The following is a 13,933-nucleotide window of genomic DNA, read 5'->3' as shown; positions in this document are numbered from 1 at the left end:
CTAGCCATGTCCTCTCTGGACAGTCAAAGCATGCTGCTCGACTCACCTAGGGAGCATCTTTTAAGCAAAGCCTTCTCCGCTGAGTGAAACTGTAGATCCATTTTGCAATAAAGTGGTTAAATGATTGACAAGAGTGTTCCTGACTGAAGTGATGGATATTCAGTGAAGCCCTGCCAATCTCTGTTGGCCTCAAGTTCACCTGAGATAGACTGACCTTAAGTTGAAAAGTGTGCAATAGTCTTAAGACTCCACACTTCCAGTTGTATTTGGAAATAATGGTTGTCGAGTCCCTCAGGCTAGTGTGAAAAGGGTGGAGTGGGGATGTATTAGTGCCCATGGCATGGGTCACTTGCACATCTGTGAAAGCATCATCAATACAGAGAAGTACATACAGGATTTGGAGAAACATATGCCAACATCCAGACAACATCTTTGTCATTGTGGAACCACATGCTGCACAGGTTACAACAGCATGGCTTCACAGTAACAGAGGGTAGACCAGCCTGTATGCAGTCCAGACCTGTCTCCTGCACTGCTGATGTACATAAAGAATGAATGGGAAAGAATTCTACGTTCAGTACTTCAACAATTGGTGTCTTCAGTCAAGTGTTAATTTTTAAGCTATTTTTAATTTTAGTCTTAGTTTTAGTCTTTTGATCACATGTCTTTTAGTTAGTCACGATTTAGTCATTCTACCCTTTTTAGTTTTAGTCCAGTTTTAGTTGACAAAATCTCCAAAACATTTTAGTCTAGTTTTAGTCCATATAAAGTCCTCACATTTTAGTCTTTACTTTTAGTCCAAGCATTTATTCTCTTACCTAAATCTGGTACCAAATCATGATAGTGTGTTCTAAGAGGCAAAAGAGATACAGATGCATTGTTTTTTGACAGATTTACTCACATTGGGGAAATAAAATGGATCTTTAATGACCAACAAAAACTAAATTACATTTAAGTTTAGTTTTAGTCATTATGGCGAAAATTAATCGTACTTTTTGTCGGTTTTGGTCGTCCCAGATCTATCTAAGGTTAGTCTGCTCTTTGTCTCTAGTTTTTGTCATGGAACAAAAGGCTGTCGACAACAATTTTAGTCAAAGTTTCAGTTGACGAAATTAACACTGCTTCAGTCTATAGTTGTGTAGTGAGTGTTGTTCAAAGAAAAGATAATGTAACACAGTGATAAACATGATCCTGTCCCAACTTTTTTGGAATATCTCAGGCATCCCATTCAGAATGTGTACATATTTCATTTGTATTCTTGCTGTCAAAAATCTTGTGTCTATATCTTTAATTAATTGAATATTTGATTTGATAATTGGAAAGCTTTTCCAAATCACTGTATTCTGTTTTATTCATATTTTGCGCAATGTCCCAACTTTTTTGGAAATTAGGTTCTTATTTACTTTACTTAATGGATAATAGCATGGTTTTGAAAGGAGTAAGCCAAAGGAAAAATTAAGCTGATATGGTTATCATAACACATTCCTTGCTGTATTTACATTATAAACTATAATCAATGAAGAAATAGATAGCTCAGATGTTACACTTAATTGTTGATTAGATCACTGACTCATTCCTAACACTGGCTGGATTGCACAAAAATGTTTCTGTGCATTCTTGATTTTTTTTGTGCAATGCAGACAGTGTGCAGTTTTCATTATAAAAAAACAAGATTTTACCCAATATTTAGTGCTAAAGAATCATATTTTTTTAGCACTTTTATTATCAAAAAAATCACTTTAACTAGTATTAACTAAAGTTGTGGCAACGTTTAAAACATTCATATCAGACAAACCTATAGTGACTATCAAAGCAGGACAAAAATGTACCAAAAGCATGACATTGTATTTGTTTTTTAGGTTGGTTTAATTAGGAATCCCTTGCTACCAAAAGCTGCACATAAAATTTCATTTTAGAGACCTGAAATGTGACAAAAACTGTTATCTTTATTGATATTAGTACTTTTATTCCCACAGAAAGCAAAGCTGGGCCACGGTAAGAAAGTGATCACACCATCAGATCACCGGCGGTTCAGCTTGCCGTCAGGTAACATGGACCGGGTCCGACTGAGTGACTTCAACTTTCTGGCCCTGCTGGGGAAGGGCAGCTTTGGCAAGGTGAGGACCACAGCACAGATGTGATACAGTCATTTATCTTTGCAGCGTTGTGAGTATGGCGTCCGAAGAACATCTTCGGAATCTCTGTTTGCCTGAATCTCCTCCTTCACTTGCAGGTCATGCTCGCAGAGATGAAGTCGACAGAGGAGCTCTACGCCATCAAGATCCTGAAGAAGGACGTGGTGATCCAGGATGATGACGTTGAATGTACGATGGTGGAGAAGAGAGTATTGGCCCAGAGGGACAAACCGCCGTTCCTCACACAGCTCCACTCCTGCTTCCAGACTGTGGTGTGTAAAAACTCAGGAGCACTTAAAATATTTAACTCTTGGCTGGAGGGCAGCCTTTGCTTTTTGAGGTGGTGGAAGCACAAGACTTCTTCACTTAGAAAATATGATTCATGCTTACACAAGAAGAAGGTTAATAAAACCGGAGCCAACATCAATCTGTGCTGTGCTTCTGGAATTTTGTTTTGTTAACAGAAATTCTGACCAATCAGAGCATTTTACTCGTGCATTTTGCATTCTGGTCTGCATCAAATGTTCACATAAATCTTTAGATAACTATGCAACAATCTAGTCCATGATTCAGACCAGAGCAAATGAACTACACGTCTAAAAGGCCCTCACTCAGATTTCTCAGTATCTGAGCACCTTTGGTTTCATAACTCCACTTAGTGCTTTGTTCTCTCTGCTCACTTGAATTGATTTGAAGGTGCCATTTCACCCCCCCATTATTCTTCCACCTCTGCTCCTTGAACATTTAAACCCAGAGTGCCCTTGTGTATTTTTCCATCTATTATTATATCCGTCTTTGCTCTACATTTATTGCAGCTCCTTTCTGGAGTCCCTGCAGAGAAAATTGATAAGGAGCTGAGACCACCCCTGAATACAAAGTCTTCACAGTGACGTCAGCTCTGTGCGTAGACAGGGTGACTCAAGGAGTCTTTAATAAAAAAATACATTAACGGATCAAAGGCTTATAATACAGGTATACAAGCCACTGCAGTGGGAGAAAAAAAATTGTATCTTTTTAAAAGAATATAAGGTAACAGGATGTCTGAAGAGAGCACACATCTTATATTCACCTTTTTTCACTTTGACACCTTCACTTCCTGTACTCTCTTTTGTGTTGCATCCATTAAAAGCTGCTCTTTGTGGGTACTAATGTCCTTTTTTCTGTAGGATCGACTTTACTTTGTGATGGAGTACATCAACGGGGGAGACTTAATGTATCACATCCAACGAATGGGCAAATTCAAGGAGCCACAGGCTGTGTGAGTCCATGCAAAGGCTTTTTGTTCAGTGCACCGGATCTTATGTCATTATGCAATGTAGGATCAACCTCCTAAGGCCCTGCATGCACGTATGAGGACATTACATTCTGGCTTTCCAGTGGCATAGAATTTGCAATACAATTTTCATTAATATTTTTGAGAATATATTTTGGGTATTTTCAAGTGTTTTCATGGAAATTTCAGATTAGTTTTTTAGAGGGTTTCATTGGAAGTGTTTGGGGGAACTTGCTGTAAAAATTTTGAGTATTTGTTTGAATCATTAGGAAAATTTTAAGGGGAAATTTAGGAGGATTTTTTGTGTATATTTGGGAGATATATGTAATTTCTGAGAATTTTATTATATTTTCAGGGGGGAAAATTTTCTTTAAAATGCAAAATTTTTGAGAAATCATTTTTTTAATTTTGGGAATTTGATTGAGAATTGGGAGATTGGGTGTCCTTTGAAATTTCTTGAAATTTATGCAAATTTCAGGGAATTTGTCTGCATGTTTGGGGAAATCTCCAGTCAGTTTCATGGAATCTTTTGAAATGTATTTGTATGTTTTGGGGAATTTGCTTAGAGATTTTGGGGAATCTTTAAAATATTTTTTCAGGAATTGAAAAGGAATTTTGGGGGACATTTTGATTAAAAATTAGGCTTTATGATAGAGTTTCACTGAAACATGTAAGGAATATAAAAAAAAAGAATTTGGGTATTTTTTATGTGAAACTTTAGAAATATGTTAAATAATTTTTAACCGAAATTTTAGGTTGTTTCTTTGAAATTTAAGGGAATTTGTTTTGATGCTAGACATCGTTTTTGGTCAAAATTAATTTGCGTTCAAAGACAAGTTTTTAAACTGATCAGGTCCTAATTATCCCAAATAAGTGGGAGAAACTAAAAATGCATTCAAAATAAAAGCTCAGGTTTCAGGTTGTTTGAGATAAATTAGTACAAGTGTGGTGTTTAAGTTAAAAAATATTAAACAAACTAGAGTTTTTAAACTTATTTGCGGTTTGTAAATCAGAGTGTTTTAATTCACTCAGCAATAATATTTATAAACTGCAAATGAGCCCAGCAGACAAACACATCAGGTACAAAATAACTTGTGCTGTAAAGTGAATGATCAGGTGTGCTGTTGCCCTGAGGTAGCTGAAGTTGCTGACTGATGTCCAGTGGTCTCTCATCAGTGTGATAAATGTAGCTCGGGCCAGCTGCTCCACTTTAGTTGCCTTTATAGCTGTCATACAGACCCGGATGATGTCTTGAAGCCCCTTGTTGTCAACGATGTCGATGGTCTGCAGTCTCTGGCGACCCATTAGCGATCACATTAGTTAGCTTAGATGTTGTCGTTTTGGAGACAAATCCAGGTCTGCTGGACTGCACCAGTGTAGCGGCATTATGGCTTGACCCCATGTTGTTGTTAGCATCTTTGCTAACATTAGCAACGTTAGCTATCATGGCTTGATCCCATGTTGTTGATAGCGCCTTTGCTAACATGAGCAAAAATGCATGCCGCCCGGTGGTGGTACTTCAGACTCGTGCTTCAGCGTAAAGACAGTTCATCGCCACAGTATGTACACACAACTTTTGTTTCATCCAGACTTCCATTAGGCAGCTTTTTAAATCGAAATTTGCCATGAAGCAGATCTGGGTCTGTCTCCTCACTCATCACTGCTGGATGTGTCTGACCCGCCTTTAACCTTTTCACCCCAGGGATGTAAACATCCTCACAGGAGGACTACGGGAGCAAGCTGTGGTCAAACTTAGTCATATGATTAAATTGCATTATTATTTTTTAGTGCGTTAAGCTTTCCAGATTAATCATGTGCGTTACTATTAACAGGCCTATTAAAAATATAAAAGTAAACATCATAAATGCATCTCTTTGCATCTCTTTGCACTTTTTTGGTCCTTAAATCAGCACATGGTCAATAAAGACTGTAAAAAAAATTCTGAACTGCAAAAAAAAAAAAAAATTTAAATATACTATGAATGGTGATTAATTAATCAAAAATAATTGTTTGATAGCCCTAATGATTGGAGACATTGGATGGAAATGAAGGGAGATCACAGAAGCTAACTACAAATCCTTAATTTTTTTTCTTTTCTCTCAGTAATTTTGCACATAAACCACCAGATATTTCAACAATTAATACTTAAATATGTGTTCTTTTTTGAATTCCATATTTTATAGATATGTATTATTATGTATGTGATTATTATTTTGCCCTCTTTTGCAGGTTTTATGCTGCAGAGATTGCTGTCGGCTTGTTTTTCTTGCATCGAAAGGGAATCATCTACAGGTGGGTGAGTCAGAGAGAAAGCAGCTTAATGAAACAAGCCCCCTTTACACCTCTAATTGGATCTTTGTTGCATGGAAACAAGACCCATAAGGGCTGTTTAAAGTAAAACTGGTTGGATATCATACAAGGTTCTACAGAACTGCATAAAAGAAAAGATATATAGACAGATTTGTCGATCCACTTGTCTCCTTGAGCCACTTACAAAGAACAGAATCACTCCTTACACAGACTAAGGTCACCCTGTTCCTCTTCAGCTCTCCAGCAAAGGACTCAAGCCCATTCTCCTAATCTCACCAGCACTGTGTTTGGCACCGTGGCATACTCTGTGCCAGATTTAGCTGCCAAAAGTGGTGAATAAGGAGAAGAAAAACACTACCTGAGGCATGAAACACGTGCAGAGATGTAGGAGCAAAGAGGAATAACAGCACAAAGGAAGCAAGATAAAGGAAAAATGATTAAAGACCAAGAAATAATTGTTATTTGGAAGAAAATGCATGTATCATTATGGCCACAACGCAAAGCAGAAACTTTATGTTCATGAAGGTTCTCTTCTGCAGGGATCTGAAGCTGGATAACGTGATGCTGGACTCTGAGGGCCACATCAAGATTGCAGACTTTGGCATGTGTAAGGAGAACATGTATGAAGGAATGAGCACACGCACCTTCTGTGGCACCCCGGACTACATCGCTCCAGAGGTGAGGATAAGACCAGGGTTACTTTTGGCAGCTGTTACAGACTTAGACTAAGTTTTAGTCTTGATGGATATATGTGAGTCATCTTGAACTTTTACAGCAGTGGTTCTCAAATGGCCATGCCTCAGGATCCACTACTAACTCCTTAATGAGCTCTCGTGTCTGATTTGTCAAAACAGAAAATCTGAGGCGCTCTGATTGGGTAAAAAATTCATTATTAAACAGGGATGTGTACGTGCTCAGACTCCAACCAGTCTTCATCAGGACATCAAATGATGACAACCCACTGGAGTCAGAACATGTAGACATCTCAGGATTGACCTTTAATTTAAGACGGTAAAAAACATTTTAAATAAGAAATAATAGAATATTACAATGTCACAAAATCAATGTGACCATAAAGATAATACAGAACTGCGAAGAACTTTTAGGCATGTTTGGGCCAAAAGTTGAGGCTGAAATTTCGTAGAGGCAGTTTTGCGTTTGCATAGAGGTGGCAAGTAAGCCGCCTGAAGGCACCATTGGGCAGGAAGAAGGATTAACACAACCCTGGTTGTGCTCTGGATGTCCTTGCATGTTACGTGGAGTGGTAATCTACTGAAAAAAATAACAAAGTCCACACCTTTAGGACACATTAAGGGGGGATGTGGTGAGTAAGCACAGTCTAGGGCAGTGTTTCCCAAACCTTTTTTTCTGGTGACCCATCACAACCCAACAACTTGTCTTCCATACATTAGTGCATTTCAAGTCTGCCTCCTGCACCATCCTCAGCTGGTTAGTTGGCCAGTGCTTGCTTGCTTGTTAATCCTGGACTCAATCTGCACCCTTTATATCTGTCACACCGGCTCTCTTTGAATGCTCTGGAAATCTGAGTTTCTTTCTTACTAGGCAAGCATCAGTAACTGTGACTTCAGCTCTTTTGCCATCTATTGGCTGGTAGAGCCTTGCTTTGTGTTTCATTAGAGGGTGAGTTTTATTAAGTGGGGCTGCCACCCTTTAATGTCTACTGCAGACATACACAGTATGTCCCATTAGATACTGTAACAAAGAAACTGTGAAAACTCATTTGTCGACCCCCAAAATTTTCTCACGACCCACCCATGTCTCCATCCCAGGCTTTGGGAATTAGTAGTCAAGGGCAGTAGATTTCAAACTTTTTCACAGCTAAGATCAACCCAAAATCTCAAGGCAGAGAATATCCATGCAAATTAGCCTCTTAATCACATGGGTTGCACTTTATTTTAGTGGGAGCTGATTATCTAGTAATTTTATAGTAAAGAATGGTAATTACAGTAATTTCTCAAGGTTACGGTGTTCTAGTAATAATTTGCGTTTTGCAAGATATAACTCAGAAATACGGTTATTTAGGAGGTTTTTACAGAGTGATAATGTATTAATTATAAAGCGATTCCTTGTAATATTGTGGTAATTCTCCAGTAAGTAGTTTGTATTTTACCATAACCCAAACTGCCTAACCCTTAAAATTAAGTGAAAATTTTTCAGGAAGGACTTGCTTAAATTTAGTGGGCCAAAAGAATGGAAAATATCTTAATTCTTGGAAATTACTTGGTAAAATACCACCTAATTAAAAGAGAATTGAAACAATATTATGAGGGTTGTAGTTGGGGTAAAATACCACTAAATTATTGAAGAATTGCCACAGTATTACTTGGAATTACTTAATAATAAATACATATTATTCAATAAATAGTTCCTTAATATTACCAAGTAATTACTTGGTAAAACAAGAAGTTGTTATTAAGTAATTACATCCTACTGTGGAGAAATTACTCAAAAAAAAAAAAAAACACGTCTTACTATAAAATTACTAGGTAATTAGGGCCCACTAAAATAAAGTGTTACCAACACGTGACGTATCAGTAGTTATTGTATAGGTGTAGTTAAAACGTGTGTTTGCACAAAATCTTAAGGCACACAATTTGAGGACCAATGCTCTAGGGTACTGTCTAGGTGGATACTTTGTTTGGGTGAGCTCCTAGTTGTGCTGAGGATGTCCCAAGGGCCCAGAATACTGGCTATCGCTGGGTGTATAACCAGGGAGGAAAAGGTGCGGTCAAGCTTGACCTTGGCTGGAGCTTGACTCTAGCCATCACCAGCCCTGAGTTGTAGCACAATCAGGCCCTGTGATGAATCCTTAGCGCCCTACATGCCTAAAACGTCTGCACAGTACTGCAAATATTCTCGCCATCTCTCTGCACTGACTCATAAGGAAGCCAAATGTTCCTCAGGTAGGAGTAACAGGAAGCCCCTACTTCTTAATGTACTAGAGATTTATATATAGAGATTTTCTTGGTTTCCATCCCTCAAGGCAAAAATAAATCAGATACTCCTGGATATTTCAACACATGCTGGTGATATTACAGCCTCCTTATCTACTCTCTCTGATAGCATCTCCAAGCTTGATCTAATCTGTTGTTTCTGCAGAAAAAATGCACTATATGGTTTGTAAAGTGTCTTATAAAATAGGTTGCAAATCCATTCCTGCATTTTCTAATGAAGTGCATCATGACTGATTCTTGCAGACTTGACTTTAAGGCAGTAAATCATAACTCCATGTACTGACTGTTGCATTCCTGCCTCTGTAAATGGCATGTGCAGCTGTGATTTAGCTCTCTCCTTGTGCATGATTATCATTGTGTGTCTCAGTGTGTAGACTGTGTGTGGGAGGGAGGTGTGGGAGGGCAAATTGGATGGTAGGAGAAAGAGCTTTTGTGATTGGAGCTGAAAATAGCCGACTGTATTTAATGGTGGCTGATTTGGTTTCGGGTTCAGATGATTGAAATGTTACATGTTCAGAGTTTCTCTGATATATCTACTGTGGCTCTCTGGGTTTGTGTGTAACGCTGCGGCATTCGTCTTTACCAGCCTGGAGTCAAACAGTGTTGATAAAAAAGAGACAAGAAATGATTCTAGCTGCAGATAAAGAGACATTCTTTTAACTGCGCTTCTCTTTCAGCAGAAATGTGGCACTGAGTGTTCATGAGTTTTCAAAGCATAAATCATTTTCTCTTTTGTGTCTCCTTTTAGATTATAGCGTACCAGCCGTATGGGAAATCAGTGGACTGGTGGGCGTATGGAGTTCTTCTGTATGAGATGCTGGCAGGACAGGTAATACATCGTTTAAACTCCTAAAGGATACCCATGTGAAACGTCATGCATTTTTTCTTTTTCAATGAAAGAGCTTCGACAGACAAGATAATACCTCCATCTCAGGGACTCTGAGCATCTCTGATCACTAATTTTTAGTATCTTCTGACATCAAAGCTTAGTTTTTTGATTGCAATAAATAAAAAAATTAAAATTGTAATTTCTAGTTACAGCCCTGAGAAAGAAAAATGAAGAGAGTGCTATGAAAGTAAAAAGAAACTAACATTTTGTAGCTCTTATTTTTAAAATAACAAAAGAAAAATAGTATTTTGCAATTTCTCTGTGCTCTATTTAACCACAAAGCATCCACTGAGATAGAAATTCTGTTCATCAGGGAGTCTTTGTCAAGATCAGCTGCAGAAAAATTCAAGGGCATCTGACAACACAAATGCAGAACAAACCACAAGGATTCAAGGACAGAGCACAGAGGAGTAACTACATTATCACTGAAAGTGAAAAGCTGTGAAGACGCCTGGCATTCACACACACAAAAAAAAAAAAAAAGTTTCTTTTTTGAGTTTATTTTTTTTCTTGGTTTTTTTTTTGGATTTTTTTTGTTTTTTTTACAAAGTTAACAGACTTAAAATTGAAGCAGAGGATCTGGATTTTGGTCTGAAATATTGGGAGTTACTTGTTGATTAGTAGTAGCAAACACATGTAGGTGAGAGGTCAAGTGAAACATTAAACCACCGTTTTGGTTTTAGTGATAAATTTTATATAATGAGGGAGAAAAGCTGTTAAAAATGTCTTTGATTTGTGCTGCAAGTTCATTGGCATGCATTTTGGGAATTTTAGTTTGTTCTTCGCCAAGACTGATCCAATAGTTCCCTTATTTTCAAAACTCTGACAACACATCCACAGAAAAAGGAACCACAGCTCTAAAGTGGTGTTGAAGTGAACTTTTGTAACTCAGAGGCTCTTAAAGGAAGAAGAAGTCAATCTCAAACTTTCCAGTTTCCAGGCAACAGCTGCTGACTCGCCAAGGGTGAAATAGAAAGAAGTACACACAAACACTTATAACAGGATTGTTTTTTAAGTGGAACTTATTTTTGACCCACCAGACAGACGATCCATGAGCAGCAGAAACAAACCAGAGTGCTTCAGAGTAGAAGACGGTGATGTAGCAGAAGCTTCCCAGCGAGACCCTCGAGCTGAAAACTGTTATCACTCCAATCTTTCTCATGAACTCATGTGACTCTGTGTCTCCTCAGCCGCCGTTCGATGGAGAAGACGAAGACGAGCTCTTCCAGTCCATCATGGAGCACAACGTGTCCTACCCCAAGTCCATGTCTAAAGAGGCCGTGTCCATCTGCAAGGGAGTAAGTGTCTTCGAAGCACATTGAGGGGAAGATCCTCAAGGATGTTTTTTTTTTCTTCCTTTGCAACTAATTCACTAAAGAACTATGCTGAAATTCCCTCAAATTTTGCCAGCCCTCAGATACTTCAGCTCACTTTCTGTTGGGTTGTTTATGTTTTTTCCAAACAAAATAATTTTTCTTACCGACAAATGAGAGGAACATATGGCTGTAGAGATAGATGTACTTAATTTCTGAACATGTTTTATTCTAAAGTGGCTATTCTCAAGTTCCTACTAGTTCCACAGTGCAATGTTGATAAAAACGTTCATTCTGGGATACACAGTAACAGCTGACTGAGGTGAAAGGAGGAGAAATGAGAGGGAGAGAGAGAATTACTGCCAGTTTAAAACCTGGTTTCATTTGTTGTTAAACTGCCACGCTATTTTTACTTCCTTTGGCAGTCTTCGCTTAGATGCTTTAGAATTCAAATGAACCCATTCAGGCTTTAAACATTGATGATAGAAATAAAGGTAAACATTTTAAGACCTTCATTTTAAATGATGATTTTTTTTCATGCATGGTGAGAAGGGTTTGTAAACCTTTAACAAGGTGACATGATTTAAATGAAAATATATTAAAACAAATATCGTAATCACCTGTGCTGTTGTAACACAAAAATCATAAGTACTGCAAACATCAGAGGACAGAAATTTGTCATTTTCTCTTTCCAAAGGTATTGAGACAAGACTGATAGTTGATTTCTATATCATACAGATAGATAAGCAACAATAATTAGAATGGCAACAATTATTTCTGCAATTGTCAGTTAGAACCTCCCTGAAATGGGCAGTGGTATAATCAGACTTTTGTTTATTGAGGTGTTTCAGCTGTGGCAGTGAGTTATGCAGGAGAGGCCTCAGGTATCTGGGCTAAAATACAAAAATGACAAATTAATGCACGAATGTTGCCCACCCCTCCTTATTAAGAATTTTCAATCAAGATAATCTTGCAGACAGATTCACCTTTCTCCGTGTTTCTCACCGGTGAATCCATCTTGCAAAGCTCCCGTCTGAACAGTTTGGGCCCAGTTAGAAAGTGACAAGACCAATCAGCAACTTTTGGTCGCAGCAGAGTCATGAACAAGCAAGTAGCAACAGGAGGCCGGTGCAGCTATGGCGGAAGACATAAGTGTGGATGCTGCTAAAGCATAAGTTTTATCAGAACTTGACGGCATTTCTTCGTTAAAAGAAGAACAAAAAACAGCAGTGAGTTGTTTTCTTTTTTAAAAACAACAAGTCGTGTACTGACATGTCTACAGTCGCCATGGTTCGCGGCGTTATGCAGTTCTCCATGGAGTTTACTCCTTCGGTAGGGGCCCAGGTGCGCAACTCAGTAGCGGCTGCATCACATGTTGTGTTGCTCTGATTGGCCCGTAAAGACATGAGCGTTCATCCAATCACCCTCCGAGGTTTTTTTCGAAGGCTCTGCTCTTTCACAAACGCTGTGTATTAGTAGTTTTTCCAGATGGATTTGTGAGACAAATGCATTTTAACAGATACAGAACTCTGCAGATTAAACACTCAGACCACCCTGTATGCTTTCCCTGAGTTCTACGTTAAAGGAACAATTCACAATTTAAAGTTGAAATAGCCTGAAAAGTACAGTACCAAAACTAAAGCTGGATTAGATTCATGCAAAATATTGCATCACTTTAACAAACACTTAAATACACTTTTTAGAGTGAGAGCTTAGCTTTTCTTAGATATAAGTAGGGGGGCTTATGAGCAAAAATGGGAACCACTGTCCTACACCATACCCTGTCCTTTCATCCCTGAATTAAGGCAAAAATCTCTAAAATTATATAAAAACAATTTCAATGACTGATGCAGAAAATAATACAGAAACTTACCAGTCCAGGCGGTTCCATTATTCTGACTTATGACTTTTTATATTGATCTTTATGTGTTTAAAGCTTGTTAAAGTAAATTATATACTTTAAGTAAGAGCAGAAATGTCATTTCCTTAACTCCTGACTTTGATTTTCCTCTTTGTTAGACATGCTATTCCTGATTTTTCACAGTTTTAAAAACTTTTTCTGTCAGGTCGGAGCATAAACGTTTCTGTCACGGAGGTGAATCATTTCTCACTGCTGCAGCTGAGTCACACTTCACACAGGGATTGTGTTAATTGTCCTTTATTTAGCAAACACCTGCTCCTCTCATACCTGGGCATCATTTTGTGACATCATCAGCGTGAAGAAGCTTCATGGTTGTTATTGACGTTATCATTTACCTGAGAGGAAATGAGTTCCCTGAGTCAATTTCTGGTTTGAAATGTTTTTATTTGTAGCATTGCTACAGGCATAAAGTGTGTTAAAATACTATTATTTCTATGTATTATTATTATTGTTCTTATCATTCAGTTCACACAGTGGTGGTGACTGAATTAAGATTCAGGTGCAGTCTAATCAGCTCTTTAATAACAGCCTTCACTTCTTATATTACACTGTCGTCACATACAGCCACTAAAACCATCATTCATCATCATCAGAGCAGCTGACAGGAGAGATAATCCTCATCCCTCTTATTGTTTGCTTCACATCTCATTTGTGAAAATGATTCATGGTGAAAATTAAAACTGGCTGCTGAAACTGAGACGTGGATGGGCAGAGTAATTTCCAAAGACTATTTTAGAGCAGCTGACTGTAGTCTGAGTGTAGTCTACTATATGTTGTTGATATTACATTGTAATCCCTCTCTTGTTTGTCTGTAACCAGCTGATGACCAAACACCCGTCGAAGCGTCTCGGCTGCGGCCCTGAGGGTGAGAGAGACATCAGGGAGCAGGCGTTCTTCAGACGCATCGACTGGGACCGCCTTGCCAACAGAGAGATCCAACCGCCGTTTAAACCTAAAGTGGTGAGTGATTCCATAGTTTCCTGCTACATCCAATGTGGTAGCGATTTAGATCAGGCTGTCTCCTGTCCATTTATGGAGTATTTTACAGGACAGGTTGTATAAATACTCCTGCTATCGCCACAAACCAACAAGGTGCTCCTCCATTTCTGACGTCAGT

General features: G+C 38.4%; 1 protein-coding gene across 3 annotated transcripts in view; it reads left to right on the top strand.

Moving 5' to 3' along the window:
- prkcab (protein kinase C, alpha, b) overlaps positions 1-13,933 on the top strand; it is a 191,653-nt gene that overhangs the window by 167,799 nt on the left and 9,921 nt on the right. For all 3 annotated transcript variants that reach the window (XM_041777820.1, XM_041777819.1, XM_041777821.1), the window contains 8 exons: positions 1,977-2,117; positions 2,234-2,407; positions 3,302-3,393; positions 5,638-5,700; positions 6,258-6,396; positions 9,442-9,522; positions 10,773-10,880; positions 13,636-13,776. In XM_041777820.1, coding sequence (XP_041633754.1) covers positions 1,977-2,117; positions 2,234-2,407; positions 3,302-3,393; positions 5,638-5,700; positions 6,258-6,396; positions 9,442-9,522; positions 10,773-10,880; positions 13,636-13,776 — 939 coding nt within the window. The remainder of the gene's footprint in view (positions 1-1,976; positions 2,118-2,233; positions 2,408-3,301; positions 3,394-5,637; positions 5,701-6,257; positions 6,397-9,441; positions 9,523-10,772; positions 10,881-13,635; positions 13,777-13,933) is intronic.

The sequence above is a fragment of the Cheilinus undulatus genome, linkage group 21 (genome assembly GCF_018320785.1).
Source record: "Cheilinus undulatus linkage group 21, ASM1832078v1, whole genome shotgun sequence".
Lineage (NCBI taxonomy): Eukaryota > Metazoa > Chordata > Actinopteri > Labriformes > Labridae > Cheilinus > Cheilinus undulatus.
The sequence above is the reverse complement of the archived record's forward strand: the minus strand, read 5'-3'. Positions and strand labels throughout refer to the sequence as shown.